The sequence below is a fragment of the Sinocyclocheilus anshuiensis genome, unplaced genomic scaffold (assembly GCF_001515605.1).
Source record: "Sinocyclocheilus anshuiensis isolate Anshui unplaced genomic scaffold, SAMN03320099.WGS_v1.1 scaffold1126, whole genome shotgun sequence".
NCBI lineage: Eukaryota > Metazoa > Chordata > Actinopteri > Cypriniformes > Cyprinidae > Sinocyclocheilus > Sinocyclocheilus anshuiensis.
The window spans coordinates 200,948-217,494 of record NW_015537997.1 but is presented as its reverse complement, the minus strand read 5'-3'; the positions used below and the strand labels follow the sequence as shown (position 1 = coordinate 217,494).

General features: G+C 39.1%; 1 protein-coding gene across 1 annotated transcript in view; it reads right to left on the bottom strand.

Annotated features, from left to right (window-relative positions):
• LOC107676432 (UDP-glucuronic acid decarboxylase 1-like) overlaps positions 1 to 16,547 on the bottom strand; it is a 91,665-nt gene that overhangs the window by 53,043 nt on the left and 22,075 nt on the right. Inside the window, exons 5-6 of the mRNA XM_016470981.1 lie at positions 12,905 to 12,965; positions 12,151 to 12,331 (exon numbers count right to left, since the gene is read on the bottom strand). Of these exons, the coding sequence (XP_016326467.1) occupies positions 12,151 to 12,331; positions 12,905 to 12,965 (242 nt within the window). The remainder of the gene's footprint in view (positions 1 to 12,150; positions 12,332 to 12,904; positions 12,966 to 16,547) is intronic.

Sequence of the window (16,547 nt, the reverse complement as noted above, 5' to 3'; positions counted from 1 at the left end):
TCCAAATAAACAGGATACTGATCCATCTTTCAACCGCAAGCATTTTGTGAATCCCACGTTGAACTCCCCGAGATTAGAGAAGCAGTCGTCAGTAGAGTGATGTGTTTGTGGGTGGGGTCAAGTTGTTTGCGGCCGGCCAACGTAGAACATAGGCGCAAATGTGTTACCCCGTGACTTGTAGCCATCACAGAAGTGGGATTCGAATTACTAACAACTCGTTTCAGCTGTTCAGTGTCGATTCTTTATTTTGAGAGACAATAACTTTATTTATCGTGCACTTTCAGCTTTACAACTTTGCAGATCGTTTACATTCACATACAGCTACATTACACACTGCATGAAAGGCAATATTGGAAATGGCATAATAGGGGCACTTTAAGAAAACTGTCTTTGGACAATCAGCTTTTTCAGTTAGAGCACCAGAAAGATGGAATTCAATACCTGTTTATATTAGAGAGTGTACAACATTCAGTATTTTTAAAACTGCACTTAAAGTATGGCTTAAGGAAAATCAAATATGTGATCACTGACCAGATTTTTTTTTAATTCTATGGAGTGTGATGTGATATTTTATGTACTGTATTGTTTGTAATGGAGTATTGTAATTTTGTAACAACATCCTGCCCAGATGCAAATTAGCTCTATAGCTAACTCTGGCTGTTAAATAAATGATCTAAACTAAACTAAGGAATGAAACAATCTTAAGATAAAAGATAAAACAGTCTTAATAGTTGTGTTTTGGAATAAAAAAAAAACATTCTTAAATTCATTCTTAAGGCAGAAAATATCAAGCATAGCAGTTAAGAATGCTCTGGTTAGTATAGTAACCTCAGTTCCCTGAGATAATGGGAATGAACGTTGCATATACATGATTACGGGGGAAACTCCTGTTTACTCTGAATGCTGAAGCCTGATTTGTTCACATTTGTGCAGCTTCACGAACGAATGGCAATTCAGCCTGCCAAAACAGGTGGAGTCGACTGCCATATAAGCCGGCTTTGAATGCCATTTTGTCAGAATCTTTCGACTGATAGTGACAGTCATCGACTTGTGTGTACCTTTATAGCAAGGCAGTCTACGCAACGATTGTCCTAGTTATCTCAGGGAACAGAGGTTACGTTAATAACTGGAGTGTTCCCTATCAAAGCGGTTTCTCCCTTTGCGTATACATGCTTATGGGGAATGCGTTCAATAGCGCCATGCTATAAGCAAGTGCAGAATGAAGCTGCTCTGCGAGCCCAGCCACGGAGCGCCCGTAATGAGGGCTTCTAAGAAGCATGAGCCAATAATGAGACCCAGGCCATAAGGCTGGGGTCTACATAACAAAACCTTCTCTACATGTACAGGGGATTAGGTGATTAGGTGGACAAAATCCGTGCATGAAGGGCAGGGACATCCAAAAGAGCTGCTCTGATTGCCTGAAGTGGCTAGAGCGCTCTACGTACACTCTAAGAGTCCAGAAATGGCAGGGTAGATTAGGACCCTGCTCGTCCTCTGAGATAGGTAGAGCTAGAAGGGTGATGACTTGTGCACTGAACGGAGTAGAGAGCACCTTAGGCACATAGCTGTGTCTTGGTTTGAGGATGACTCTACAGGAGTTAGGCCCAAACTCAAGGCAGGAAGCACTGACTGACTGCGCTTGCAAATCGCCCACTCGCTTGACCGACGCTAAAGCCAGAAGGAGGGTGGTCTTAAGCGACAGGGGCCATAGGTTGGCCAACTGGAGCGGCTCAAAAGAAGGGCCTCACAGGGCCCTAAGGACTGTGGATAAGTCCCAGGTTGGCACAGTATGAGGACGATGTGGATTCTATTTTCGAGTTCTCCACAAGAACTTAACGACAAAGTAGTTTTAGCTGACTGGCCAGCCAGATAGCATGATTCGCCATAATGGTCACACGGAGAGCTGTAAAGACTCCCGTCGAGGGGCCAAACATTAAGGCTCCACAGCTTGGACCGGGTGTGCCAATTCATGCCTCTTGCTTGAGAGAGGAGGTCCTTCTTCAATGGAATTGGTCAAGGAGTTGCCAATAGCAGCTGGATTAACTTGGGGAACCACACCTGATTCCTTCAAAGTGGGGCAACCAAGAGAACCAAGCATCCGACTTCCCTGACCCGTCTGATGACCTGAAGGAGCAGGGCAATAGGAGGGAAGGCATGCAGGCGAGCGCTGGGACATTCGTGGGCCAGAGCATTCACTCCTTTGAGAAATAGGTTGGGCAATGAAAGTTGTCTTCTGAGGCGAAGAGGTCCACCTCTGCCCTCCCGATGAGACCAAATCGCTTGAACCACTTGGGGTTTAGTCTCCATTCTCCTGGAACTACATTGCCACGGGACAACATATCTGCTCCTTGGTTTAATCTGCCCAGCACGTGAACCGCCCTCAGCAAGCGCAGGTTGCACTGTGCCCATAGGAAAAGACGTCTTGCCATCATGTAAAGTGATAGTGACCAGACACCTTGTTGATTTATAAAGGCCACCACCGCCATGTTGTCTGAATGGACGAGAATGTAGTGCCCCTTTAAGGCTGGCTGGAGGATTTTCAGGGCTAGAAAAACCACCATTTCAAGGCAGTTGATGTTCAGGCCGTTGCTCCAGGCTAGACCAGGAGCCGAACACCAGTCTACCCTCGTACAATGCTCCCCAACCTAAGCTGGAGGCAACTGTCGTGACCAACTTCCATCTGGAGTCAATCAGTGAACAAAGATCTGTTTCAAAGTAAACATCCTGAACGGGCATTTCTTTAGGGCACGGTTCACATGTCTGAGATTGAGGATGGGCCTGAGCCCACGATCTTTCTTGGGAACGAGGAAGTAACGGTTGTAAAGGACTGACTCGCTGTTCGCCAGAGGAACCATCTCTACAGCCCCTTTTGGAAGCAGACTCTGCACTTCAGCTCAGAGAACATGCGAATTGTTGTCCTGTACCGAAGTTTGAATAATACCTCTGAAGCGAGGGGGTCTGCAAGTGAATTGGAGCGAGTAGCTTCGTTCTATGGTCTGCAGAACCCAACTTGACACACTCGGGATAGCTTTCCAAGCCTGGAGGCGCGAGGCAAGTGAGTTTTTTCGAGTGGCAGTTTGCTGCACAGGGGCAGGGAACAGATATTCGTTGTAGTGTGAAGAGAAGAAGTGCTCTTTTGAGTATGTTGATCTGCTATCACACTGGTAATTTGTTTGGGCACGTGCTGAGTGGGAAGGGTGGGCCCAGCTTGAACAAATCACCCAGAGCTAAACTGGGGACTGGAGTGCAAGCACGAGACATCTTTGAGGGCGATCCAGTCTCGGCAGGACCTGTCCCTTTCCTCTTCGCTTTGAGATCAGGATGGCTTCTGCAGCTCAGGGTCCAATGTCACTTTGGGGCGGGGTCCTTGGCGCTTTTGAAAGAGGTAGTGTCTAGCCGTCTGAGGGTGCTGTTGGATCCCAGGCTCAGGTTTTGCAGGCTGCTGGGAGGATGGAGCCTTTTGGTCACTTGAACCAGCCACCGAGCTGGAGTGCAGGAAGTAATGCATGGCCTTCGATGACTTGTGTGAGCTCACTCGAGTCCGATAACTCAGCCCCATGGCTCCACTGTTTCTTCCTCCGAGGCTCCTGGGAGGGGAGAAACGGGAGACTGGACGGGGAGGATCACCTTTGTTGAAGGCAGCGATCCGTGATTGAAGCAGGGCGAGACACAAGCCACACTCACGGTGCGACATTTGAAACAATGGCGCTGAAATTTGCTCTTATGTTCGCTGGATGGCCGCAGAGGAGAAGCACTGAGGAGTAGCATCTTTCCACTGCCGGGGTTCTTCTACGGCAAGTAAGCAAGCTGCTTCTTCTTCTTCTTCTCTTCAGAGTTCAGCGAGGAGATGATATTTGCGCTGAAGGAGAAAAATTCTGACGAAATGGCATTCAGCGCCGACTTATATAGGCAGTTGTTTCCGCTTGTTTTGGTGGGCTCAATTGCCATTTGTTTGTGTAGCTACACAAACATGAACAAATCAGGCTTCAGCATTCAGAGTAAATATGAGTTTCCAACATAAGCGTGTATATGCAACAGGAGAGACCATTTTCGATAGGGAACACCACAATTTTATTAAAATTGTTTTGTGAGTCTGGGCCCTGGTCTACCCAAATATAGCCTTAGTTAAGGATATAAGAGGCTACCCAAAATCCATTATCAGTTAGTCAATCTCAGAAGGTCTACAGAAATAATAAAAATAACTATCAGGGAAAAGATTCTACAGAAAGTGTGATATACAGTTGTGCTTGAGGACAGAAGAGCTATTTTAGCTACTTGCAGGTTTAAGTTCCTCAAGCCAAACACTTGAATATCTATCATAAATTAAAATAGCAAACACAGTGGCTAGCACCTTCTTCAGAAGGACTCACTGTAGCAGTCTGGTAACTTGTAAACCAAATTTTGGCAAGCTGAGAAAATCCTGTTTATCCTGACTCATGGACGCAGCCAGCAATGTATCAGATGGTCCATGGGCATGCTGTCAGAGGCTGAGACTAGATCCAAAGTGACTGCTTACAGACTATTTACTAATGGACCTTTATATGACAGTAATTTGACTGGCTTTATTACACAAAATCCAGTGTGACATCTATTTCCTGTGATCCACAATACCTTGATAACTTATATTAATAATGTCTCAGTACAAATGTCATATGTAAATCTTAAAAACAAAGAAAAGAAAATAAATGTTAATTTTCTTAGTTGAAATGTCAACATCTCTCTAAACTAGACTAAATGTTTAGTTTGCTAAACTTTTTACCATATGTTACCATTGTCATCATAACAATAGCATTTTACCATATGTTACCATTCTGGTTATATGTGTTGCCACAGAATTATAACCAGTAGAGAAAATCTGTCAGACAACAAAAGTACTTTAGCATTTACCACCACCAGTGGTATTTTTCCAGTTTAGAGGTCATGGGTGTGCAGGACCCGTTGAGCCAGCTTAAGAAGCCAGAAAAGTTATGTGTTGATGCTGCATGTGAACAAAGCTGTAAGATAAATGGTTTGAGCATGTTCAAGGTTAGAATGCTCTGATGTAAGAAATCTGCAGTCAAAAAATTGGGTCGTACTATATGTAAAATATTTGTTTTGGTGTATTGGTGGCTATTCCGTATGATTTCATTTGAATGGTTAGGTTTAAGGTTGAGGTTAGGGGTGGAATTTTGCGTGTACTTTTTTTTTTTTTTTTACAAATCAATTTTCTTTCGAATAGCATTGAAAGAAAATTCATATGAAATCATCACCCCATAAAACAGTTACTTTTTCCTCATGAGATTGTGTTGGCCAAGTTCAGAAGGAGCTGATGCAGTGACTTCAAGTCATTTCATTATAGGCCTGTGATGAGGAAGTAAAAAATTATGATTATCTACTGTAATGTTATCAAATTGGACAAGTGCTGAATGGCGCAGCTGTTAAAATGTAATTTCCAGCAAATGGTATCACCAGGGTTTCTGCATCTAGGAAGTGCAAAATTTGTATTAGCTACAGTTTCAACAGATCTCCATTAGATTAATACTACTAGAATATGGAAATAACTTTTACTGTACCTACTGATCACACTGCAAAAAGTGTTTTTCTTCCTAAGATCTATTGTCTTGTTTTCTAATGCAAAATGTCTAAACTTTCTCAGTTGGTCGCACCAGCACATGATTTGGTTGCACATTTTGTTTTTTTGCTACATGGTATTAATCAATGCATGCTGATGAATAGTTTTTTTTCCATTATCAAAGTTTATAGTTATATGGTAACAAATGTGAGATTAGCATCAACCTGTTCTTTTTCATTCAGTATTATTTCTGAACTGAATTTTGTGAACAGGAGTTCCTCTTTTGCTATGTTATAAGCCGGGCTTCAGAATTCAGATGCTCCCCCCCACACGCCCACATTTAACAATAACGTTTATAATTTGTAAATTAACGGGTTTCTTGTGTGAATGTGGCTAATGTCACAGTAAAGTGTGTCACCCTGTACTCATCAGGGGTTGATGCCAGCTGCTGAGATTTTCCATTACAGAGATAGCCGACATTGTTTTTAACTTTTAACTTGCCGCCCTCTCACTTCTGCTGGTTTGATTAGCAGGAGTGGTGGGAGGTGTGATGATGCCTAACAAAGAGGGGTGAAAAATACTGTGAATCTCACACCTGCGCCAAAATAATGACCTGAAGCTCCTCTTAAGCACTTTATCACTTCATTCAAGCACTCACTGTTGGGTCCAGTGTCTGTCCTCAAAACAAACTGAATGTTTCTGTCTGTCCCCACCTCTTTAACTTTGAAAACTTTAGGTTCTTACAGAGGCAGCTGAATCTAAATAATTTTCCTCTTTTTTGTTTTAATAGTCTTTTCACTTCCCATAATGATACCGGTTTAAACAATCCCACCCTTAATAGAAAGACCATGCAATCAGAAAGTGAATTTCACAAAAACATGACTGACAAGTGCACAGATGCAAAGATTTTTATTTTAACTCACTCTGTACCTACTTTGTACCTTTGAGGCAACTAAAGGAGGTATAAATTTTATAGTGCCCCTATTATGGATTTTTGAACATTACCTTTTATGTAGTAAGGTGGCTGTATGAAAATGTAAACACAGTCTGCAAAGTTGTAAAGCTGAAAGTGCATCATAAATAAAGTTATTGTCTCTCAAAAGAAAGAGTCAACTCTGAATCGCTTAAATGAGTCATTTAAAATTTGAATCTCATTTCCGTTAAGTTCACATGTCACAAGTTACCACATATGCATAATGCCCACCTACGTTCTGCATGGACATCCCGCGAAAACTTGAGCCTCCCTCAAACGCTGTAGCTCAGTCATGTGGATAACATGTCGACAAGACGCTGTGCTCTGCGCTGTGAAAGTAAATTTGGTTTATTTTCACTTCCAAAGGATGAGGCTGTGAAGTATCAGTGGTTAAAATTAATCTTTACTACGATACCACAGCAGATACCACAGCAGTTTGTTTGGACCAGCTTGCTCCTTTGAATCACAATTAATAATTGTTTAATTAACAATTAATAATTCTGATTAATAATTGTTGCTGTAATGTTCTGTTGAATGTGCAAAAATATCTGTGTTGTGTTGTGTATACAGTCAGTGCAGCTGTAAAGGCCAATTCACACCGCGCCGACAAACGCCAACAGACACGTTGGCCGCTGGATTTAGAATTTTATGAAAAATAACTGTCATGTTCACACTGCCCCAACAGACACCAACAGACTTCAAGTCAGGGAGAGCTAACTAGGGGGAAAATGGATGATCTTGTAACAACAATCAAAATGATACTGTTATTAATGTCTTTGGTAATATTGTAAGGCAGTTTTATTATAATAATAATATATTGTCAAATACATTTCCGTTGTGAAATTTCCCAAGCGCTGTAGCGATATCTGATCGCATTCCCCTCGCGTTGCGGTTGGTATACTCGGCCACACCCACTGCATAAAGCTCTGGCCTCTCCTCCCAGATCCAAAAACTGTTCCTCTTTCTGGTTTGTCCAGAACCCTGCCATTTTTAAAGTTATTTTCCTAAGCGCGCCCAGCACCTACTTGCAGTCTTGCCTCATTGTCATGGCAACGGTTCTTGGCCAGGTCAGATTACGTCAGAGTTTGTTGTCGTTTGTTGTAAAATCATATCACACTGCTCAGACATTCCACGACCCAACAAACGCCGATTAAACATGTTCAGTCGGGTTAAAACCAACTCCGACCAACGCCAACAAACGCCGACAGGGGTAACACACTGATCCAACAAACTCCGACAGACTAGTCTGTTGGCGTTTGTCGGCGTTTGTCGGTGCGGTGTGAATTGACCTTATGATATCAAAGTACCGTGAGAGCTATAGAGAGCAGACAGCTCCTTATGCTTTCGAATCGCTCTCACGGTACTTTGATGTCACACACCGATCGGTCTGCGCAGCGCCGCTTCAAGTCGAACACACCTATTAACAAGGGAAACACATCACATGGGGAGCAAGGGAATCACACAACATGACAAGAACCATGACTATGACAATACGTCAAAATAAAAGACATGAAAACATTAACAAAACCAGAAACAGACGTGACACATTGGTGAGCAAGTGATGTAATGCAAAATTTCTCCAAATCTGTTCTGATGAAAATCTGTCGAATGGCCTAAGGGTGAGCACATTTTCAGCAAATTTTCTTTTTTGAGTGAAGTTAAATTAACATTGCATTTTTGTTCAACACATTTAATTTTCTTTTTCCACAAAAGTTCACATACAATAATTGATGGATCCCTTGCAGTACCCCCTAGGGTTCACAGACACCCTGTTTGAAAATCCACTGATGTGGTGCTGTGTTTTTTGAAGGCACTTATGGGTTTATTATTTTTCCATTTGACTAACTACTTTGTTTATAAATTAAACCTAGTTAAAATATGACTTACGTCATGATGGTTAATGTCATGTAACACAGAAGACAAGATCTGTCATTGACACCAACGAAACAAAATATGTATTACATAATATATTCAGATTAGATGTAACACAGACTGGAAAAGGTTAACGGTTAAAACGGCTAAAACCACGTAACCAAAACAATGATACTCTGTCCATGCTATTTCTAGGTTTGCTGACACTAATGCAAAATCCTTTCATCATCATTAGGACAGTTTTAACTATTAGTAAGAAGTGCAATAGATTTCTGTAATATTTAATATATACATGCATACTGTATATATCAAAGGTGGTGACCTACTTTTTAATTTTGCTGAGATTTGTTAAATGTGGAATTCTAAAGATAGATTTCAATGATTTAACACAATTCTGTCAAAAGTGGGGGACAGTTTCTCTCAATTTCTCATTTCTCACAGCAATAAAATAGCAAAAATATGTAAATAAATAAACTGTCAGTATAACAGAGAGTGGAAGAAGATGCAATGAAAGTAAATGGTAACTAAGGTTGTCAAATACAATCTTCTTTATCATTATATGTATGTTCTTCCATTATGAAAAATCCTAACCTATACACAAATGACACAAAAGGACTTCTGGCTTCTGATTTCAGGGGTCAAGTCATACCACATTTGGACAGCAGTGGTAAGTAAAATGAAAAGCCATCTGAGGCAAATCCTCTTAAGGTTATAAAATAGCAAAATATGATGTGATATATTTATATATGTGATACTGAATCAGATTTTCTTAAAACCACTTTCATATTAATCTTTAATCTTTATTCCTTCTTTTTACACAAGCTTGACTATGTTCCAGTTCATCATAAAAATACAATTCCTAACCTGACGTGCAATGTGTAAATGGACTTTCTTTCTTTATTTTTGTCTTATAATTATTTGGCATGTGGGGACTGGTTCCACGAATTCCGAGGAGAATGGCTTCATTGAAGATGGTAAAGCATTTTGATGCAAGAACTGCATTTAGGTAATAGTTGTTGTTGTTGTTTTTTCATTGAAATATTCTAACAACTTATCTGAAAGTGAGTATATATAAAAAAATCATATATGCTCCTTTTTAAAAAAAGTAAATATATTTTATGAAATAATAAAATATCCAACAACTGTCAAGGCACACATCTCTCAGTTTTTGCATAAACAGCCACAATTGAATATCAATCCTAGTTCTAAAACCTCTGGGAAGACACAACCACAACAATCATATCACCCAATCACCAGCAGAGGTCATAATCCCCACAGAATTGATCCAATCTCCATTACAGCCTCTATACATCTTTAATTTTCATGCTTTCTTTTGCATTCCATTTATCTTCCTCATAGTTGTCTGTTTAAATTAAATCTGTCTACCTTTAATTTTGGATTATGATGCTGGAGTTTGCATGCTCATGTAAAGGATTTAAGATTCAAGATACTGCAGAGCATATCAAGAATAGTGTATTCATGCTGAATATGTATGAAAAGTAAATGGATGATCTTGTAACAACAATCAAAATGATACTGTTATTAATGTCTTTGGTAATATTGTAAGGCAGTTTTATTATAATAATAATATATTGTCAAATACATTTCCGTTGTGAAATTTCCCAAGCGCTGTAGCGATATCTGATCGCATTCCCCTCGCGTTGCGGTTGGTATACTCGGCCACACCCACTGCATAAAGCTCTGGCCTCTCCTCCCAGATCCAAAAACTGTTCCTCTTTCTGGTTTGTCCAGAAACCTGCCATTTTTAAAGTTATTTTCCTAAGCGCGCCCAGCACCTACTTGCAGTCTTGCCTCATTGTCATGGCAACGGTTCTTGGCCAGGTCAGATTACGTCAGAGTTTGTTGTCGTTTGTTGTAAAATCATATCACACTGCTCAGACATTCCACGACCCAACAAACGCCGATTAAACATGTTCAGTCGGGTTAAAACCAACTCCGACCAACGCCAACAAACGCCGACAGGGGTAACACACGGATCCAACAAACTCCGACAGACTAGTCTGTTGGCGTTTGTCGGCGCGGTGTGAATTGGCCTTAAGTCTCCGGCTAACTCACGTTATAGTTCTGCTAATCAGCTGTGGGCCTGCTATTGTCTAGAAATGTGACGATTAACATAGAATGTCTGTTGTTCTTATTACTTGGAGTCAGGATAAAGGATGGAGAAATACATTGGTTTACAAACTGCAGTGATTTATCATATAGCATTATTGTTTGGGTCTTTATACTACGTTCTGTTTACGACATGATCTGTACACAGTAGACCAATCACAACAGACTGTGTCATCGGACCATTCAGAGCAGAGTAACCTCATGCAAAGGAAGGGTTTGGAAATATGAATCTTCAAACGAATCGTTTGAGAGACGCTGAGAAATAAGGATAATTTAAATGCATATTATAAGAAAATGAAAGTGTGTTTTGACCTTGCATTCATGTAAACCTGTTGTTGGGGACTCCCAAAACCAAATTATAAACCTTTCAAATAGCATAATAGAGGCACTTTAACATTTTCTTTCTAGTATCCTTTACTTATGTCCACTGTTTTTACATTTACTTTTAATTACTCACCAGTTTACAATATTTCTCAATCATTTTGCATATTCACAAATGTATTATTATTATTAATGTTGTTGTTATTAATAGCAAACTGTGTCAGGTGTAGCTTCAAGAGAACATACATGTTGTTTGATTTTCTTTAATTTATTTGTTCATAATAATTTAATCTTAATTATTTAATTATTCAATTTAATAATATAATTAATTATTGTGTATAATTAATTATTTTGTCTTTTTTATTATATTAAATATTTTCCTTGCTCTTATAGTGCTTTTTATTGTTGTTTAATCTTATGATTACATAGTTTCAAGGGATATTTGTCTTTACAAGTTAGAGATAAAAGAATGTCTCCATTTCAGATTTTTAACACCACAGCACAATGTTGTTAAGCAGTAATTTTCCATTGCTTTTGCTTTGGTATATAGCACTTGGATTTGTGCTGGTCAGATGAATCAGGGATCAAGTTTACACAAAGTCTGTGCATTGAAACATACACAACTAAGATTGTTCAATAAATCCTGTTCATTTTTTTTTGTCAAATTCACTCAGTAGCCCCTCACTGCAGAACACAAGATCCAGGGGGCGTGGTTGGATCCACACCTAGGGGGTGGAGATTGGTAGGTTTAGGGGTTGAGATGGGTGGGTTTAGGGATCAGGGGGTGGAGATGGGTAGGTTTAGGTATATGTAAGGTGGTAGGAGTTGGATCTGGATCCAACCTCGCCCCCTGGATCTTGTGTTCTGCAGTGAGGACCATCTCAAATCACTTTGCCCCCTGATTTCTGCTCTTGCCTGGCTTTCTATTTCTTCCTGTCAGGCTGATAGAAGACAGATAGATACAACATAAATAATTTTAATATGATAGAAGAAAGTCAATACAGTTTTGGGTACCAAACAAAAGAGCCATTTTACTGTTTTTTGGTATCAGACAAAATTCTGCTGGCTAGTTCTGGATCCCAGACAAAACAGATACCTTCAGATGGGATCTAGTAAAGAGACCGGATCCAATATTCTTCGCATGAAGATTTCATCTAACGTTTTTGGCATAGTCGACAGGATGTTAGCACAATCTATAGGTAATGCTGTAACACATTTAATTGTTTCTCCAACACATTTCTATTAATGTGTGTTTAAAATAAATAATGTTCTGCTAAGTGAGCAATCATGTGAATATACCCACCTTCAATATAGAGTGGCTCCACCACATCATGGTTTATCAGTTCAAAGTTCTCATGGCCGATCCAGTGCTCAACATTGCGCTTACGGCCAGTGAAGAAATTATCCACCACTGTCACTTCGTGACCATCCATCATCAGCTTATCAGTGAGGTGCGAGCCCACAAATCCTGCCCCACCTGTGATCTATCAGAGGAAAGACTGTATATCATTTCACATGCCAACATTACTGAAATATATAGTCATAAATGACTTTTTACTTACTAAATTTGAGATACATTTTAATAAAGCAGTGGTCACATGAGACTGAATCACAACATGCGGCTAAATAAGCACAGTAAATAATCAGAGGAATAGAGCAGTCTTTCTACTCCCTGCTGTTTCTGGTTTCCTCACTGCTTCTACGTACAATTCAGTCTCAATCATCTGGGTGCAATGATGCCTATTGAAAAACTTCCTACTACCTACTATAATCATTTCATTGTGACACATTGTCAGATTAGTTATGCTTTAACCTGACATGGTGATCATATAAACACAGTAGATTTTTATTTAATAACATTTCGGTTGGAGGAAGAAAAAAATGCCACTGATCTGCCAAAGAGTGGAAAATAAACAATTAAACGGCAATAAACTATGAGGACCAACTATAATTTAGTAAGGAGCAAGGGATTCCATGTATATTTGACAGACAGAGGTACATGTATTATTGAAGCAGTAGTTTCTAAACACTTAAGAAGACTGAGAAGAACTTCTTACCAAAATCCTCTTTCGGTCCTTCTCTGATAAGAATTTCACAGGTGGGTACTTCTGGGTAAAACTGTATAATGAAAGAAAACCTTAAATAAGCATGATTCAAGACTAATTATCTTCTATACCTCAAAAGACCACTACATAGAGACATAAGTGCAAAGAAATCAATGCTGATGAAAAATGTCCTTAAGCACATTACATTCTCCTTGCCACTCTTTCAAATTATTTCAGTACAAATCCACTTATCAGTATCTAAGAGCAGAAACTCAATAACAATTCAAGAATCCAGCAGGATGAATCTGTGCTTTTGATTTTCCTATCAATTATTCTTGAGTTTCTCCATGATACTCAATACCGACACTGAGATACTCAATACTGACACTGAGATACTCAATACTGACAAGTGGATATGTATATAATTTCAGCTGCTGCACTGGTCCCATAGTGAATACATTTTTCTTTAGGTAACTCAAATTTCTTGTGTTCTGTGCACTCCAGAGAAGCTTCATAATAACACAAATTCATCCCTCAGAAAAATCTGCACTACTGCCCTTCTGAAGAGCTACATTCATAAGCAACAGTTTTCATTTCCTATTTTCTGTAAACCATGTTTGTAGCCTTTGCAGCTGATTGCTATAATTGTGTCCTGCATGTAGAGTTGCATTATATTCATTAGTACTATATGTCATGTTCGATCAAGCTCAAGGTGAAAAGAAACTCAACTACAGAGTTCTATCCTAATGTTCGCTCTCTAGCTCAGGTTATCAGGAATTAACTCCAAAACACTCCTTTAGGGAAGTAGTGAATTGACACTTTTGTTGAGCAATGCCAGAATGAAGAGCATGAACATGTGGAAGGCAAAAAAAATAAATAAGGGCTCTAAAGTTGTCACTGCCAAACGGAAGATAGACAATCATTAATCCTTCCTCTCACATGCGTTTTCCCACAGAAGCTGTAAAAATGGTATTTTAGGAGCACAGCCATGCTGACAATGCTGACTGTACCTTAAAAAGTTACAAAATAACTTTTTTGTTGTTGTTGTTATTTTGGCCAAACTGATTTAGTTTTAGTAGAAACAGGATTCATTTCATACTGCAGCCATGACATTTGAGACTTGTTTGATGAATCTTCTGACACAGATAATTTACACTGAGATGATGTCAGTGTTGGGATTAGTCAGGGCCCCGGGCAAATAAAACAGCATCATGTAATCTCCTACAGGTCTGGCTGAGATGCGGTAAAGTGAAAAGAAAGAGACAGCCACACTCTTTGGAGATTTCACATATCAAAAAAAAAAAAAAAACAATGATGAAAGAGCAAATTTGACTCTCTTGCTACGTCAATCAAAGCTTGGTGCACATTATGCTTAGCCCCCAAAACGCCCATTATTGAATGTGATGGACAACTTTGAAAGATATAGATACAATGCAATGAATTCATAAGTTACAGAAAGGGTACAAAAGAACATTCAAGTATTGAGATGTCCCGGTCTCTATCCAATTATCATCAAGTGAAAACTATATCAAACCACTTTTGAAAAGCATTTTCAAAACAAAATCTTGAGAGAGAGATGCCTCAGAGAGACTAGCAGTTATTTGAAAGAGCTACATGTTCAGTAACTGAGAGTTTTAAAAGGAATTATATAAACTGTAGAATAGAGAAATACTGCAAGCAAACATGTACAGTATATATATATATATATATATATATATATATGTGTGCATGTGAATGTAGAACTACAACTAAAAAATAGCATTGTTTTAAACTCATTTGGTGTCTTTCTAAGCAAATATTGAGATTGATGAACTGTGATTAATTTAACCAATCAGCATATCATGTAATGAATCTGAATACTTAAATCGATTCAAGCACAAATCACTAATTATTAATCATGTTAAATAATTCTGAACTTCATTAACAGGTTAAATGATGGCCAAAATTTCACAGTTCTACAGACATTTAATGTGAATGTATCAGCATGAGTTAAATTAAATGGGTTTCATTCAGTTTCAAACAAGACTGTGGTGTGTAAAGTACACTTTCTCAAACATGTTGCAAATATGACAAATTAAAAATGCAGCCATCTACTTTGAGTGGTTTTCAGAGGGTTGCTATGGGTGTTCTGGGTGGTTTCTTATACTGGCTCACATCTGATATTCTGGCATCTATTTTCATCTGTTTTGTTATCCATCAGGTAAAAATGGTACATCTGATTGCTATGACATGTAACAGGTTACTTCACCTCAACAAGCCACCTAATTTGAAGCATCATTCATGTCTATAGCATCATGATAAGGGTTGAGCTATATATCATATTTTAAAAGCAACATGAAGAGTTGCACTGTGTAGTTGAGTGAACCAGGATATTAAAAAATAATGTTGGATAGTACTTGATCCATCTGGAATGAATTGGATAGTGAAAAGTTGTTTCTGGTGACAGGTGACTGAAGAGGCAAATAAGAGGGCTTGGTGACGACAGTGCAAAAACAAAGTCAAGCAATTTGATGAAAGCCCCTGTGTGTGTGTGTGTGTCAGTGTATCATATGGTCATGGTTTTAACAGCTGAGGATCACAAACATGCTCAAGGAAATCTTGGGACTAGCGCAAACCCTCTTTTAGTGTTAAAAACTATACTGTCAGGATTTGTTAAAGACATGCAGTGAAAAATACGAAAAGTTGTGGGCACAGTCATTTTTGTGACTGAGCTTTTTGCATGGGCATTTGCAAGAGTTCCCCCTTTCAGATGCAAAATTTATGGGAGGAGATTATTTAAATGAACCAAACAATGTGATTTACTAAGGTTTGAGCTAAACTATTTACTGGTATTTGAGCCATAATTTATCGCACAAAAAAAGCACGTCTTAAACCAGACGCTAATTTGAGCTGCTCTTGGTAGATTGTGTTGGTCATTATAGAAATGATCCGGTTGCATCTATGTTCTTTAATTCACGCGTTGTCAGTAGATCAGTCACAGAAATTTCCTCTCATCTGCGCTTTTATGGGATTGTGCTCTCACGCTAATTTGCCCTCTTTAGTAAATCTGGCCCTTAATATAGAGCCAATTTCAGAAAACACATTGTTCTCATTCATTTCTGTGCGAGTTTGTTGTGTTCGGACTGGTGGTGTGTGATCCTCCATTGTTTAGTGTATGACGCCCAGTTTTGCTTTGTAACCATTTACAAAGTCAGCAAATGTATGATGCCTATAGTGTTTTAAAATCTGTTCAGTGTAGTGTATTCCAGCCTTTACCTGTTACCCTCTGCAACACAGCATTACCATAATGGACAAAAATAAAAAAGACTAAAATCAACCCTTTTTAAATAACAAATTCTGGGTAACGTCACACATGTAGTCAGGACAGCATCGCACACAGAGAAAGAGTAGTTGGGGTTTCCAAGCAGAGTGTAACACAGCTCAGCACTGCTTGTTACTTGCCCCACTGACTAGGAAACTTAATTGCTATCAAAGGCATGAGTAATTAAAATCTTAATTATAATACGCTCTTGGGTAGCTGCACAATGTTTCCAGAGAGCCTGAAGTATGGATATCAGCTGTTATGTACATATGGTTTCCAGTGAAAATGAGGCAGGAGTTGACACTAAATAAAATGTGAAAAAGTAAACTTCCAAAAAAAAAAAAAAAAAAAAAG